This window comes from Oncorhynchus masou, chromosome 18 (genome assembly GCF_036934945.1).
Source record: "Oncorhynchus masou masou isolate Uvic2021 chromosome 18, UVic_Omas_1.1, whole genome shotgun sequence".
Lineage (NCBI taxonomy): Eukaryota > Metazoa > Chordata > Actinopteri > Salmoniformes > Salmonidae > Oncorhynchus > Oncorhynchus masou.
The window spans coordinates 48,527,865-48,542,850 of NC_088229.1; the positions used below are offsets into that span (position 1 = coordinate 48,527,865).

General features: G+C 43.3%; 1 protein-coding gene across 7 annotated transcripts in view; it reads right to left on the reverse strand.

Annotated features, from left to right (window-relative positions):
• Window positions 1-14,986, reverse strand: part of LOC135504727 (fibroblast growth factor receptor 2-like) — a 106,241-nt gene that overhangs the window by 19,830 nt on the left and 71,425 nt on the right. For all 7 annotated transcript variants that reach the window (XM_064923542.1, XM_064923541.1, XM_064923543.1 and 4 more), the window contains 4 exons: window positions 10,217-10,338; window positions 6,203-6,313; window positions 3,754-3,944; window positions 1,334-1,456 (listed from right to left, as the gene is read on the reverse strand). In XM_064923542.1, the coding sequence (XP_064779614.1) occupies window positions 1,334-1,456; window positions 3,754-3,944; window positions 6,203-6,313; window positions 10,217-10,338 (547 nt within the window). The remainder of the gene's footprint in view (window positions 1-1,333; window positions 1,457-3,753; window positions 3,945-6,202; window positions 6,314-10,216; window positions 10,339-14,986) is intronic.

The following is a 14,986-nucleotide window of genomic DNA, read 5'->3' on the forward strand; positions in this document are numbered from 1 at the left end:
GAACACACCAGGCAGGTCCGAGATACTGTTGTGAAGAAGTTTAAAGCCGGATTTGGATACAAAATGATTTCCCAGCAGCATCATGGTTTGGGCCTGCTTTTCTTCAGCAGGGACAGGGAAGATGGTTAAAATTGATGGGAAGATGGATGGAGCCAAATACAGGACCATTCTGGAAGAAAACCTGATGGAGTCTGCAAAAGACCTGAGACTGGAACGGAGATTTGTCTTCCAACAAGACAATGATCCAAAACATAAAGCAAAATCTACAATGGAATGGTTCAAAAATAAACATATCCAGGTGTTAGAATGGCCAAGTCAAAGTCCAGACCTGAATCCAATCGAGAATCTGTGGAAAGAACTGAAAACTGCTGTTCACAAATGCTCTCCATCCAAACTCACTGAGCTCGAGCTGTTTTGCAAGGAGGAATGGGAAAAAATGTCAGTCTCTCGATGTGCAAAACTGATAGAGACATACCCCAAGCGACTTACAGCTGTAATCGCAGCAAAAGGTGGCGCTACAAAGTATTAACTTAAGGGGGCTGAATAATTTTGCACGCCCAATTTTTCAGTTTTTGATTTGTTAAAAAAGTTCCAATAAATGTCGTTCCACTTCATGATTGTGTCCCACTTGTTGTTGATTCTTCACAAAAAAATGCAGTTTTATATCTTTATGTTTGAAGCCTGAAATGTGGCAAAAGGTCGCAAAGTTCAAGGGGGCCGAATACTTTCGCAAGGCACTGTAGTTGGTACGCAAAATGCTTGCATGTTGGCAGGTCTGCTAATCGCTCAGCAGTAATATTTGCTCTTATTCCAATGTAATGTTGTTTTTGTCAAATACTATATCTGTTTGTGATTCGTGCGGTCAATTTGCAGTGTACAAATTATTTATAACTATGTTCCGGCCCCCGACCATCCGCTCAAGGAAAAATTGGCCCACGGCAGAATGTAATTGGCAACCCCCTGACCTACAATAACAATGCAGTATGACGGCCGGGTTCGGGACCAGTTCTTGCTGGAGCGGGTGGGAATCGAACAAGAAGTCAGTGGGAGCAGGCGTGCGTGGTATGAAAAGCAGTGGGAGCGGGATGAAGGAATCAGTCCCGCGCAGACTTCTACCTCCTGTCTGTGCCAAGACTGAGAAGGACGGAGGGAGGCTCAACTTACACAATACAGAAAGTAAACTGAAATTCATATTTTCCTAAAGGAATATCGGTTTACCTCATGAATTAATCAATTGAAATGGAGTTGACTGTCACATACACCCCCTCACAACATTACAGAACACACGACACAGTATACACTCCTCAAGTGCCCCCCCCCACCAAGTACTCACGTTAGTTGTCTTTTTATAGTAATCGATGTTGTGGACGTCCCTGGCCAGGCCAAAGTCAGCAATCTTCATGAAGTTGCTCTCTGTGACCAGGACGTTCCTCGCTGCTAGATCTCTATGTATACACTGGATGGAGAGAAGTAGAGAAAATGGGACAGGGTGGATGGAGATATAGATGAAATTGAGAACGAGAAACAAAACTTTAATAGAAACATAAGTAAGCTATGCTAAAAATATTATACTATGTATGTGTATGCTAAGTGTAATGAACCAGAAACCCACCCAGAATGCATTGTATAATGTCAACAAACATGGCCCCACACATAGCTGGCAAATAGCTTAGCATTAGCTCATCACAATCAGTACAACCTTCAAAAAGTATTTTACACACATCATAGATGTGGTGAAGGTAAGAAACAACATCTCCACTTCGCTGACCCTCAACACTGGGGCACCACAAGCGTGAGTGCTCAGCTCCCTACTGTACTCCCTGTTCACCCAGGACTGCGTGGCCATGCACACCTACAACTCAATCATCAAGTTTGCAGAAGACACAACAGTAGTGGGCTTGATTAGCAACAACGACGAGACAGCCTACAAATAGGAGGTGAGGGCACTCGGAGTGTGGTGTCAGGAAAACAACCTCTCAATCAACGTCAACAAAACAAAGGAGATGATCGTGGACTTCAGGAAACAGCAGATGGAGCACCCCCCTATTCACATCGAAGGGACAGCAGTGGAGAAAGTGGAAAGTTTTAAGTTCACATCACATACAAACTGAAATGGTCCACCCACACAGACAGCCTCAGGAGAAATGTGAAGAAATGTGGTTTGTCACCTAAAACCCTGACAAACTTTTACAGATGCACAATCGAGAGCATCCTGTCGGGCTGTATCACAGCCTGGGGCGGCAACTGCCCTCAACCGTAAGGCTCTCCAGAGGGTGGTGAGGTCTGCACAACGCATCACAGGGGAAAACTACCTGCCCTCCATGACACCTACAGCACCCGATGACACAGGAAGGCCAAAAAGATCATCAAGGACAACAACCACCGAGCCACTGCCTGTTCACATTGCTACCATCCAGAAGGAGAGGTCAGTACAGGTGCATCAAAGCTGGGACCGAGAGACTGAAAAACAGCTTCTGCCTCAAGGCCATCAGACTGCTAAACAGCAATCACTACTTCAAAGATGCTGCTGCCTACATAGAGACTCTAATCAGTGGCCACATTAATACATGGATCACTAGACACTTTAAACAATGCCACTTTAAAAAATGCCTATTTAATAATGTTTACATATCTTACATCACTCATATCATATGTATTTACTGTGTTTATGCCATCTACTGCACCTTGCCTATGCCGCTCGGCCATCACTCATCCATATATTTATATGTACATATTCTCATTCACCCCTTTAGATTTGTGTGTATTAGGTAGTTGTTGGGAAATTGATAGATTACTTGTTAGATATTACTACACTGTTGGAACTAGAAGCACAAGCATTTCGCTACACTCGCATTAACATCTGCTAACCATGTTTATGTGACCAATACAATTTGATTTGATGTCCATTACAATCTATGCAATAATCAGAATGCATGATTTGTCACCAGAACTTCAATTAATGAGGAGGTAGAACACACCACAATTCAAACTGTTGTTAGAAAATAAAACTTAAAGAAGAACTTAAGTAAGAAAATAGCTTGAAAGTGACAAGTTATTTTTGTTTGGGGCAGCGCGGGTTAATTGTCCTGTTCCGTAATAATCACATTTTGGAACAGTGAGTGCATTCTGACATCACGTGCATAAAAAAAACTCGCCCTGGGGCGACTGTTAGAGATATTTGGAACTCATGCGTGAAAAGTTTAAAGTAACACACGCTACCTAATATAACATGACGACAAATTACATGCACGACAAACATGCCTGAATTGGAGGAAGATTCATGACAGATACATGGTAGAACTTGTTTGTGCACCTAGATGTGTATGTCTCCCTGTGCATGTGTGTTTGGGTGCATGTGTGTATGCGTGTGTAGGTATGCGTGTGAGTGTGTTAGCATACTGTGTTATTTTATGCTCTAGGCTCTGTCACATTCCTCTAGTAAGGAGCGTGATGGAGTGTTTGGCCAGTGCCCATTGCCAGTTGTGAATGCGTTGTGAAAACGCTATTTTTCAGTTGTCCACACAGAGAGGCTTTGTGTGATAGAGAGAGACAATGCTGAGATTTGGACAGGTGGCTAGAGATGTGTTTTTAGGAGACAATATTGATAAACACACACTTTTTACACAACCACCATGGCTAAAGCCCTAGTCACAAGGACCCAGTGCAATGCCAAGGAAGTGTGTCTACCAAGCAGAATGGTGAGAATGAACATGTTGTGTGTGTGTTTGTGTGTGTGTGTGTGTGTGTGTGTACCTTCTGTGAGGCCAGATATTCCATGCCCCGTGCCACCTGGTAGGTACAGGAGACCAAGTCCTTGAAGGTGAGCTGTTCATCTGAGCAGCGGGTAATATCGTAGGAGTATTCCATGCCAGGGGGCCTGCGGGCACGTAGGTACTCCCTCAGGTTCCCTTTAGAGGCATACTCCACTATCACATATAGAGGGCCTGTCACAGAGAGAAAAAGAGACACAGACAGAAAGAGAGAGAGGACACATGCACACATTTAGGACTCCACACTGACTGATCACTGCTTTACAAATTGGCGGAGAGGGATGAATCTTGAAGGAACCGAGTCAATCAGGGATTATCGGCATCAGGATGTTATCTTGAAAACTTGAAAGCTGACAATTTGTGAATGACAGAGTCAAACATGACAAATATATGGTGGGAGAGGTTTTGTCGTGTGTGTGGATAAAATACGGATGTAGATTCAGTTCTGATATTCAACACCATATTCATAGTACAGTCGTGGCCAAAAGTTTTGAGAATGACACAAATATTAATTTTCACAAAGTCTGCTGCCTTAGTTTGTATGATGGCAATTTACATGTCCTCCAGAATATTATGAAGAGTGATCAGATGAATTGCCTTGCAAATTAACTGAATCCCCCCCAAAACATTTCCACTGCATTTCAGCCCTGCCATAAAAGGACCAGCTGACATCATGTCAGTGATTCTCTCGTTAAAACCTCTCTAGGACGCTAGCGTCCCACCTGGCCAACATCCAGTGAGATTGCAGAGCGCCAAATTCAAATACAGGCATACAAGCCTGAAACAATTTCTAAAGACTGTTGACATCTAGTGGAATGCGCAGGAACTGCAATTTGAGTCCTAAGTCAATGGATACTGTAATGGCATTGAATAGAAAACTACAGAAAAAAAACCGACTTCCTGAATGGATTTCTCAGGTTTTCGCCTGCCAAATCAGTTCTGTTATACTCACATTCATTTAACAGTTTTGGAAACTTTAGAGTTCTTTCTATCCAAATCTACGAATTATATGCATACCCTATCTTCTGGGCCTGAGTAGAAAGCTTGCATGCTTTTCATCCAAAATTTCAAATGCTGCCCACTACCCTAGATAATTTAACACAGGTGAGTGTTGACGAGGACAGGGCTGGAGATCACTCTGTCATGCTGATTGAGTTCGAATAACAGACTGGAAGCTTCAAAAGGAGGGTGGTGCTTGGGATCATTGTTCTTCCTCTGTCAAACACGTGCCGTCATCATTGCTTTGCACAAAAAGGGCTTCACAGGTAAGGATATTGATGTAAGATTGCACCTAAATTAACCATTTATCGAATCATCAAGAACTTCAAGGAGAGCGGTTCAATTGTTGTGAAGAAGGCTTCAGGGCGCCCAAGAAAATCTATCAAGTGCCAGGACCGTCTGCTAAAGTTGATTCAGCTGCGGGATCGGGGCACCACCACTACAGAGCTTGCTCAGGAATGGCAGCACGCACAGTGAGGCGAAGACTTTTGGAGGATGGCCTGGTGTCAAGAAGGGCAGCAAAGAAGCCACTTCTCTCCAGGAAAAACATCAGGGACAGACTGATATTCTGCAAAAGGGACAGGGATAGGACAGCTGAGGACTGGGGTAAAGTAATTTCCTCTGAGGAATCCCCTTTCCAATTGTTTGGTGCAGCCGGAAAAAAAGCTTGCCCGGAGAAGACATGGTGAGCGCTACCATCAGTCCTGTGTCATGCCAACAGTAAAGCATCCTGAGACCATTCATGTGTGGGGTTGCTTCTCAGCTAAGGGAGTGGGCTCACTCACAATTTTTCCTAACACAGCCATGAATAAAGAATGGTACCAACACATCCTCCGAGAGCAACTTCTCCCAACCATCCAGGAACAGTTTGGTGACGAACAATGCGTTTTCCAGCATGATGGAGCACCTTGCCATAAGGCAAAAGTGATAACTAAGTGGCTCGGGGAACAAAACATCGATATTTTGGGTCCAAGACCAGGAAACTCCCCAGACCTTAATCCCATTGAGAACTTGTGGTCAATCCTCAAGAAGCGGGTGGACAAACAAAAACCCACAAATTCTGACAAACTCCAAACATTTATTATGCAAGAATACGCTGCCATCAGTCAGGATTTGGCCCCGAAGTTAATTTGGCCCAGAAGTTAATTGACAGCATGCCAGGGCGGATTGCAGAGGTCTTGAAAAGAAGGGTCAACACTGCAAATATTGACTCTTTGCATCAACTTTATGTAATTGTCAATAAAAGCCTTTATCACTTATGAAATGCTTGTAATTTACTGAAATACTTTAGTATTCCATAGTGACTTCTGACAAAAAATAACTAAAGTAAACTTTGTGGAAATTAATATTTGTGCCATTCTCAACTTTTGGCCAAGACTGTAGATGTATGGGAGAGGTACAGAGTAAGTTATGGTAGAGCCCCTTGTACTCACCATCTTGTGTACAGGCCCCTAGCAGGTTGATAATGTTCTTGTGTTTACCGATCATCTTCATCATCTCCATCTCTGACACCAGATCAGACAGGTCCTTTTCTGTAGCATCGTCTGGAGGGGGGAAGGAGGAGGGATGAACAATGGGTCATTATAGAGGACAGAAAATACATATTCATTAATTACAGACACATGCGCAATGTTATAGGCTGCATTCATTTGTCAGCATCATTACCTGTTAACTAGCCCTCCCTGGATGGTCCTGTCTCGCTCAGTTACTTTAAAATGTAAAGTCCCCATATTTGGGGACCCTATTAGATTTTTTATTTATTCAATTCAGTTTGGAAAAGTAGGGTCTCTGCGGAAAGCTAAGTATCTTGGCTATTGATCGGTGCCTTCAAATCTTTGGTGTGACCTACTACCAAATATGGGCATATGAATTTACAAGGGCAGGCCGAGCCGATGACTTCATTTCAAGATGGCTGCTACCTACATGAGGATGAACTTATTTTTCTGCCTGTGACCTACCGTTATTGATCACCAGCCCCAGAGTCATAATGTTTACTTTATACAATGTTTTCACCAAACAGCAAACATCTTAAAATGTAAGTTTCAATTTGGTCTGTGTGTGAGCTATAGCTACATGGGGGCTATCAAATGAATCCTTAGGTAGGTAGGAACAAATCTAGCCAATTTCCAATGTTATCTGATTATGTATGAATTAATGGCAACATTGAATGTCCACCGAGTGACTATATCTTTGCGCATCAAATATATGATGTTGCCTGCTTACGCGCTTGTAGGCATCCATTACACAGAACCTTTTATGGTACACACACACCTAGATTTTGGGTTCAGGTACACACGCACATTCAGTGACATATAGGCAGGTTTGTATGTACACAAAAGTATGTGGACACCCCTTCAATTTAGTGGATTTGGCTATTTCAGCCACAGCCGTTGCTGACAGGTGTATAAAATCGAGCACACAGCCATGCACTCTCCATAGACAAACATTGTCAGTAGAATGACCTTACTGAAAATCTCAGTGACTTTCAATGTGGCGCTGTCATAGGATGCCACCTTGCCAACAAGTCAGTTCGTCAGATTTCTGCCCTGCTAAATTTGGCCCCGTCAACTAAGTGCTGTTCTTGTGAAGTGGAAATCGCTAAGAGAAACAACGGCTCAGCCGCAAAGTGGTAGGCCAGACAAGCGCACACAACAGAACCACTGAGTGCTGAAGCGCGTAATGCGTAAATATCCCCTGTCCTCGGTTGCAACACTCATTACTGAGTTCCAAACTGTCTCTGGAACCATGTCAGCACAAGAACTGTTAGTCGGGAGCTTCATGACAGTCTGACGGACAAATCTGGGTTTGGCGGATGCCTGTGGAATGCTACCTGACCGAATGCATAGTGCCAACTGTAAAGTTTGGTGAAGGAGGAATAATGATCTGGGTCTGTTTTTCATGGTTTGGGCTAGGCCACTTAGTTCCAGTGAATATAAATCTAAATGCTACGGCATACAATGACATTCTAAACGATTCTGTGCTTCCAACTTTGTGGCAACAGTTTGGGGAAGGTCCTTTCCTGTTGTCTCATGAGAATGCCCTTGCACACAAACCGAGGTCCATACAGAAATGGTTTGTCGAGATCGGTGTGGAAGAACTTTGACTGGCCTGCACAGAGCCCTGACCTCAACCCCATCGAACACCTTTAGGATGAATTGGAACGCCGACTGCAAGCCAGGCCGGGCACACAACATTAGTGCCCGACGCCACAAATGCTCTTTTGGCTGAATGGAAGCAAGTCCCCACAGCAATGTTACAACACCTAGTGAAAAGCCTTCCCCGAAGAGTGGAGGCTGTTACAGCAGCAAAGGGGACACCAACTCCATATTAATGCCCATGATTTTGGAATGAGATGTTCGGCGAGTAGGTGTTCGTGTATGTAGTGTACACGGTTGGGTAGGATACTTTTTTAATGTAATTATCGTAATCAGTAACATATCTTTTGGATTACCCAAACTCAGGAACATAATCTGATTACTTTCAGTAACTTTTATATTACTTTCCCTTAAGAGGCATTAAAAACCAGTCTGTCCGATTTTTGGAATCAGTCAGTTGTAATGGATTTCATGTAATCCATTATTCCCCCAAGCCTGATGGTGTACGTGCACACAGCCAGGTGTGCAGTGGTATGTAGTGTAAATAAGAAATAATACATACTGTAAGTAAACACACCTTCGTACACAAACACACACGCCCAGCCACAACATATACCCCAAACTAGAGCCAGTGGCTTTACAGCTAGCAGGGCAGTGTGTCACACGGCTAGGGATACACTGTGTCAATACTGAGATACTAAGATCCCGTAGGCTTTACTGAGGGAGGGACACACGCACAGTGGTAAACACACAAACACACGCAGATACAAATTGAGGGAAAAACTCACATGTACAGTGCATCCGGAAAGTATTTAGACCCCTTTAATTTTTCCACATTTTGTTACATTAAAGCCATATTCTAAAATGTATTACATCATTTTTCCCCCTCATCAATATTCACACAATACCCCATAATGACAAAACAAAAACAGTTTTTTAGACATGTTTTGCAATAAATACCTTATTTACATAAGTATTTAGACCCTTTGCTATATGGCTCGAGACTACCGTTTCCATTTCAACATCCTTGAGATGTTTCTACAACTAGGAGTCCACCTGTGGTACATTTAATTGATTGGACATGATTTGGAAAGGCACACACCTGTCTATATAAAGGTCCCACAGTTGACAGTGCATGTCAGAGCAAATACCAATCCATGAAGTCGTAGGAATTGTCCGTAGAGCTCAGAGACAGGATTGTGTCGAGGCACAGATCTTGGGGATGGGTACCAAAACATTTCTACAGCACAGAAGGTTCCCAAGAATACAGTGGCCTCCATCATTCTTAAATGGAAGAAGTTTGGAACCACCAAGCTGGCCACCTGGCCAAACTGAGCAATCAGGGGAGAAGGGCCTTGGTCAGGGAGGTGACCAAGAACCGATGGTCATTCTGACAGAGCTCCAGAGTTCCTCTGTGGAGATGGGATAACCTTCCAGAAGGACAACCATCTCTGCAGCACTCTACCAATCAGGCCTTTATGTAGAGTGGCCAGACAGAAGGCACTCCTCAGTAAAAGGCACATGACAGCCCACTTGGGGTTTGCCAAAAGGCACCTAAATGACTCTGACCATGAGAAACAAGATTCTCTGGTCTGATGAAACCAAGATTGAACTCTTTGGCCTGATAGCCAAGTGTCACTCTCAATCACCTGGCCAATACTATCCCTACGAAGAAGCTTGGTGGTGGCAGCATCATGCTGTGGGGATGTTTTTCAGCAGCAGGGACTGGGAGACTAGTCATGATCGAGGTAAAGATGAACAGAGCACAGAGAGTACAGAGAGATCATGAAAGCCTGCTCCAGAGAGCTCAAGATCTCAGACAGGGGCGAAGGTTCACCTTCTAACAGGACAACGATCCCAAGAACACAGCCAAGACAACCCAGGAGTGGCTTCTGGACAAGTCTCTGAATGTCCTTGAGTGGCCCAGCCAGAGCCCGGACTTGAACCCGATCTAACATCTCTGGAGATATCTGAAAATAGCTGTGCAGCGACGCTCCCCATGCAATCTGACAGAGCTTGAGACGTTCTGCAGAGGAGAATGGGAGAAACTCCCCAAATACAGGTGTGCCAAGGTTGTAGCGTCATACCAAAGAAGACTCTCGGCTGTCATCGCTGCCAAAGGTGCTTCAACAAAGTACTAAGTAAGGCCTCTGAATTCTTATGTAATTGTGATATTTCAGGTTTTTATTTTTAATAAATTAGCAAAACATTTCTGAACCTGTTTTGCTTTGTCATTATGGGGTATTGTGTATAGATTGAAGAGTAAAAAAACAACAATTTAATCAATTTTAGAATAAGGCTGTAAAGTAACAAAATGTCAAGGGGTCTGAATACTTTCTGAATGCACTTTACCTTTCAGCATCTTCACAGCCACTGTGACGGCCTCCTTGGGCTTGTCCTTATCAATGCCCAATGCTTCGGCCATCACCACCTGGCCAAAGCAGCCCTCGCCCAGCGGCTTGCCCAGAGTTAACCTGTAGAGGAGGAGAGGGAGAGGTTAGAAGAATAGTTCAAACAGCTGTATAGCTACACACAGAATTTGTAATAGTTCCCCTTTATACACACTCACATGGGCATGTGCACGCACGCACACACACTTAGACCCAGTCCCACACTTCCCACACCACTATCACTCATGGTCACAACACCTCTCTGCTCACTGATCCTTTGGTAATAGATTGGTCCTAGTTTGATTGACAGGCGGTGGCCTGCCCCTGTGGCCCAGTCTTGAGGTTGTGTAAACATTCACACTGGCTCCGGGGCCTAAGGCCAGCACGCCATCAGAGTAACACAATCCCTAGTCTGTCCACACAGATGCCCCCCCCCCACCACCCCTAGCTCAATGGTACCCTTTCTGCCCTGGCCCACCACACATAATCAATGTTATTTTTTCTTCCATGCCAGCACAAACGTTAGCATTCCTCCGCATCTCCACCATGGCCCCCGAGGCACTTGGGAATGACAGACGAGGAGAGTCGGAGAGGAGACAGAGATGAACGAGAGACACACTAGATTTAACAGTAGGGTCTTAATTGAGCATGCCAAGGAGACATGTTGAATGCTTTTGATCTCCTACTGTTAAATCTTCACAAAAACATGGCATGGCGAAACACCACAGGCAGAAGCATATTAATAACCCAAGAGCCGGATTGTTTTTTACTGTCTGGAGTTTCCCCATTGCTTAGCAACAAGAGACCTCACCGAAGCAAAATCACTTTGTATAAGTCTGTTGTGGCCTTCAGCCTGACACTTTCCACTGAAACTGACTGAGGCCACTAGTTCAACTCGTAGTAGGGACTAACTCCCCTGGTATGAGGCAAAGCAAACAGTCACAGCACAAACACAGATTACAGCCATGACACACACACACACACACACACACACACACACACAACACACACACACACACACACACACACACACACACACACACAGTCCTGTTCAGTAGGCAAAAAGGAAAAGTGCAACATTAATCGAAAATATGCTTTTCTCATTGGACACTTCCAGGTAGTTCCTCCCGGTTTCAGTCTGTTTCCTTCTGTTTGGTGCCTAACGAACAGGACTCAGGGAAAGTGTAGCACTGAGAAATGACTCATTGGTCTGTGTAAGCGATACGGAAAGGGCTGGGTGCCAATGACCACCCTGGGTCATGTTCAGTAGAGACCAAAGTTTTTAAACATGGAAAAGAAAAATGTGTGTTTTATTGTGTGTGTTTCTTAAGTCAATTTTATTCTGTTTGCTGCCTAATGAACACTACTCTGGTACAGTGACATTTTTTATCACAGCCACAGTCATTACTCACTGGTTAATCATTACAGATCACAGACCATGTTCAATGGTGCTTAATGGTATATTATACCAGACAACACTAGTACCTCATGTAATAGGCTGCATACACAATCAGTTAGCCAAATATTAGCTAACGTTGACATTCATGATAAGGGGGTACATGCTACTACAATGCATCTAGTTAGGAGACAAAGTAATTAGCAACATTCACACTAGTGTGAAATCACTGCCACAATCTCTGACAACTGGGACACTGCACTGGATTCATTTCTGGGTTTGTTTGAAGTTCGATAACCTAAAGTAGCAGGCGTAAAATAAACGCCTGAGTGGGGTCGAAGGAAACCGGAAGCATACGGTTTTCAGTCTTCGCCTCTTCTCCGCTTTTCTCCTGAAAACCGGATGATTCTGGATTTTACAGACCCACTGATGGTGTGTTAGGTAGAAATACATTACAAACTGAGCAAAAACCTCACAGACTGCAGCTTACAGCATTATGCAGCTAATCTTGGGCCTCACCCATTGCCTCACCGATTCTCAGAGAAATACCTGAGAAAGCCATAGGCCACATTCCATGGGGTCGGTGAAACAGTTGCGTAACAAAAATGTGAAAGACACTTACTCTATATTGCAGTCCAGTAGCCTATGTGTTGTGATAATTTGCTTGTTTGCTCTATAACCTGTTAGTTCATATTATATATACTGTAGGCCGAAAGCTGAGACAATAAGAAGACACAGTGGCAGAATAAATTCAACCACACCTTTGTTTCATCACAAACCCAGCGAGCAAGTCCTCAAAGCATTTTGCATGTAACAAACAGTTACATAACCTACAGCATGGTCAAGCAAATTGTTTCTGATATTTTTGGACTACAAAACAACCATTGATTTAGAACCACGGAGAGTTACCTCAAGTCGAAAAGAGCTGCCTTCACTATTCCAGCACCATTTCAACTTCAACATGATCAAATCACCTACAGTTGAAGTCGGAAATTTACATACACCTTAGCCAAATGCATTTAAACTCAAGTTTCACAATTCCTGAAATTTAATCCTAGTAAAAATTCTGTCTTAGGTCAGTTAGGATCACCACTTAATTTTAAGAATGTGAAATGTCCGAATAATAGTAGAGAGAATTATTTATTTATTTCATCACATTCCCAGTGGGTCAGAAGTTTACATACACAATTAGTATTTGGTAGCAATGCCTTTAAATTGATTAACTTTGGTCAAATGTTTTGGGTAGCCTTCCTAAAGCTTCCCACAATAATTTGGGTGCATTTTAGCCTATTCCTCCTGACAGAGCTGGTGTAACTGAGTCAAGTTTGTAGGCCTCCTTGCTCGCACACGCTTTTTCAGTTTTGCCCACACATTTTCTATAGGATTGAGGTCAGGGCTTTGTGATGGCCATTCCAATACCTTGAATTTGTTGTCCTTAAGCCATTTTGCCCCAACTTTGGAAGTACGCTTGGGGTCATTGTCCATTTGGAAGACCCATTTGCAACTAACTTCCTGACTGATGTCTTGAGATATTGCTTCAATATACCCACATCATTTTCCTTCCCCATGCCATCTATTTTGGAAGTGCACCAGTCCCTCCTGCAGCAAAGCACCCCCACAACATGATGCTGCCAACCCCGTGCTTCATGGTTGGGATGGTGTTCTTTGGCTTGCAAGCCTCCCCATTTTCCCTCCAAACATAACAATGGTCATTATGGCCAAACAGTTCTATTTTTGTTTCATCAGACCAGAGGACATTCCTCCAAAAAGTACGATCTTTGTCCCCATGTGCAGTTGCAAACTGTAGTCTGGCTTTTTTTTTATGGCGGTTCTGGAGCAGTGGCTTCTTCCTTGCTGAGCGGCCTTTCCGGTTATGTCGATATAGTACTCGTTTCACTGTGGATATAGATACTTTTGTACCGGTTTCCTTCAGAATCTTCACGAGGTCCTTTGCTGCTGTTCTGGGATTGATTTGCAACTCAATTGATTTGATTTTCGCACCAAAGCACGGTCATCTATAGGAGAAAGAACACGTCTCCTTCCTCAGCGGTATGACGGCTGCGTGGGCCCATGGTGTTTATACTTGGATACTATTGTTTGTACCTTCTGGCATTTGGAAATTGCTCCCAAGGATGAACCAGACTTGTGGAGGTCTACACTTTTTTTTTTCCTGAGGTCTTGGATAATTTATTTTGATTTCACTATGATGTCAAGCAAAGAGGCACCAAGTTCGAAGGCAGGCCTTGAAATACATCCACAGGTACACCTCCAATTGACTCAAATGATGTCAATTAGCCTATCAGAAGCTTCTAAAGCCATTACATAACTTTCTGAAATGTTCCAAGCTGTTTAATTAAAGGCACAGTCAATTTAGTGTATGTGAACTTTTGACCAACTGGAATTGTGATACAGTGAATTATTAGTGAAATAATCTTTCTGTAAACAATTGCTGGAAAAATTACTTGTGTCATGCACAAAGTTGATGTCCTAACCAACTTGCCAAAACTATAGTTTGTTAACAAGAAATCTGTGGAGTGGTTGAAAAACGACTTTTAATGACTCAAATCCTAAGTGTAAGTAAACTTCCGACTTCAACTGTCTGCTTAGTTTAATATAGTGGAAAGACACCAAAAACAACTTAGTCCAATCAATGTAAGCTAAATATGATGTGGCTGTCCATGGTACTGATTTTGTGTTTGTGTGTGCGTGCAAGTAGAAAAAACATGTTGACTCACCCTACTTGTAGAGAAACGCCAATAACTGATCATCTCTTGTTGGCTAAATACACGCTTGAAGTTTTTGTATACGCTTGAAGTTTTTGTTGTCCTAGGCTACCTGGCTAAAATGCGTGCTCGCTAGCCTATCTTCCTTTCATGGCCATCTATGTGCCAGGCCAGCTAGCTAACATTAGCCTATTAGATCTAGCTACTTCCATCCTCTCAGGCCAGGGGCACAATGTATGAATTTATGGTTGGATCAGAATTGCCATTTATAATCATTGGCCGCTACGGAAAATGAAGTAAAACCACAAGTCTAAATCCCTATCTCCATACATGGCTAATTTAGGAAAATGGATAGTTTTAGCTAGCTAGCCACCGGAGGACAACGACACAATGAGATGCAACTATTCAAGTTTTTTTGCTATAAATGCCGTTCTGCTTTTGATGTGATTGTTCTGAAGTAAAATCCAAACTGGCTACCCTTGACACTTTTTTAGTGCGCCAGGAACATTCACAGTTGAGCTCACTCAGTTTAGCTCAACGCTAACTCGCTATTATAATTATGATTTTTTTAATCAAAGGAGGCCAAATGCTCGCTGGCTTCTCTTACATTCAA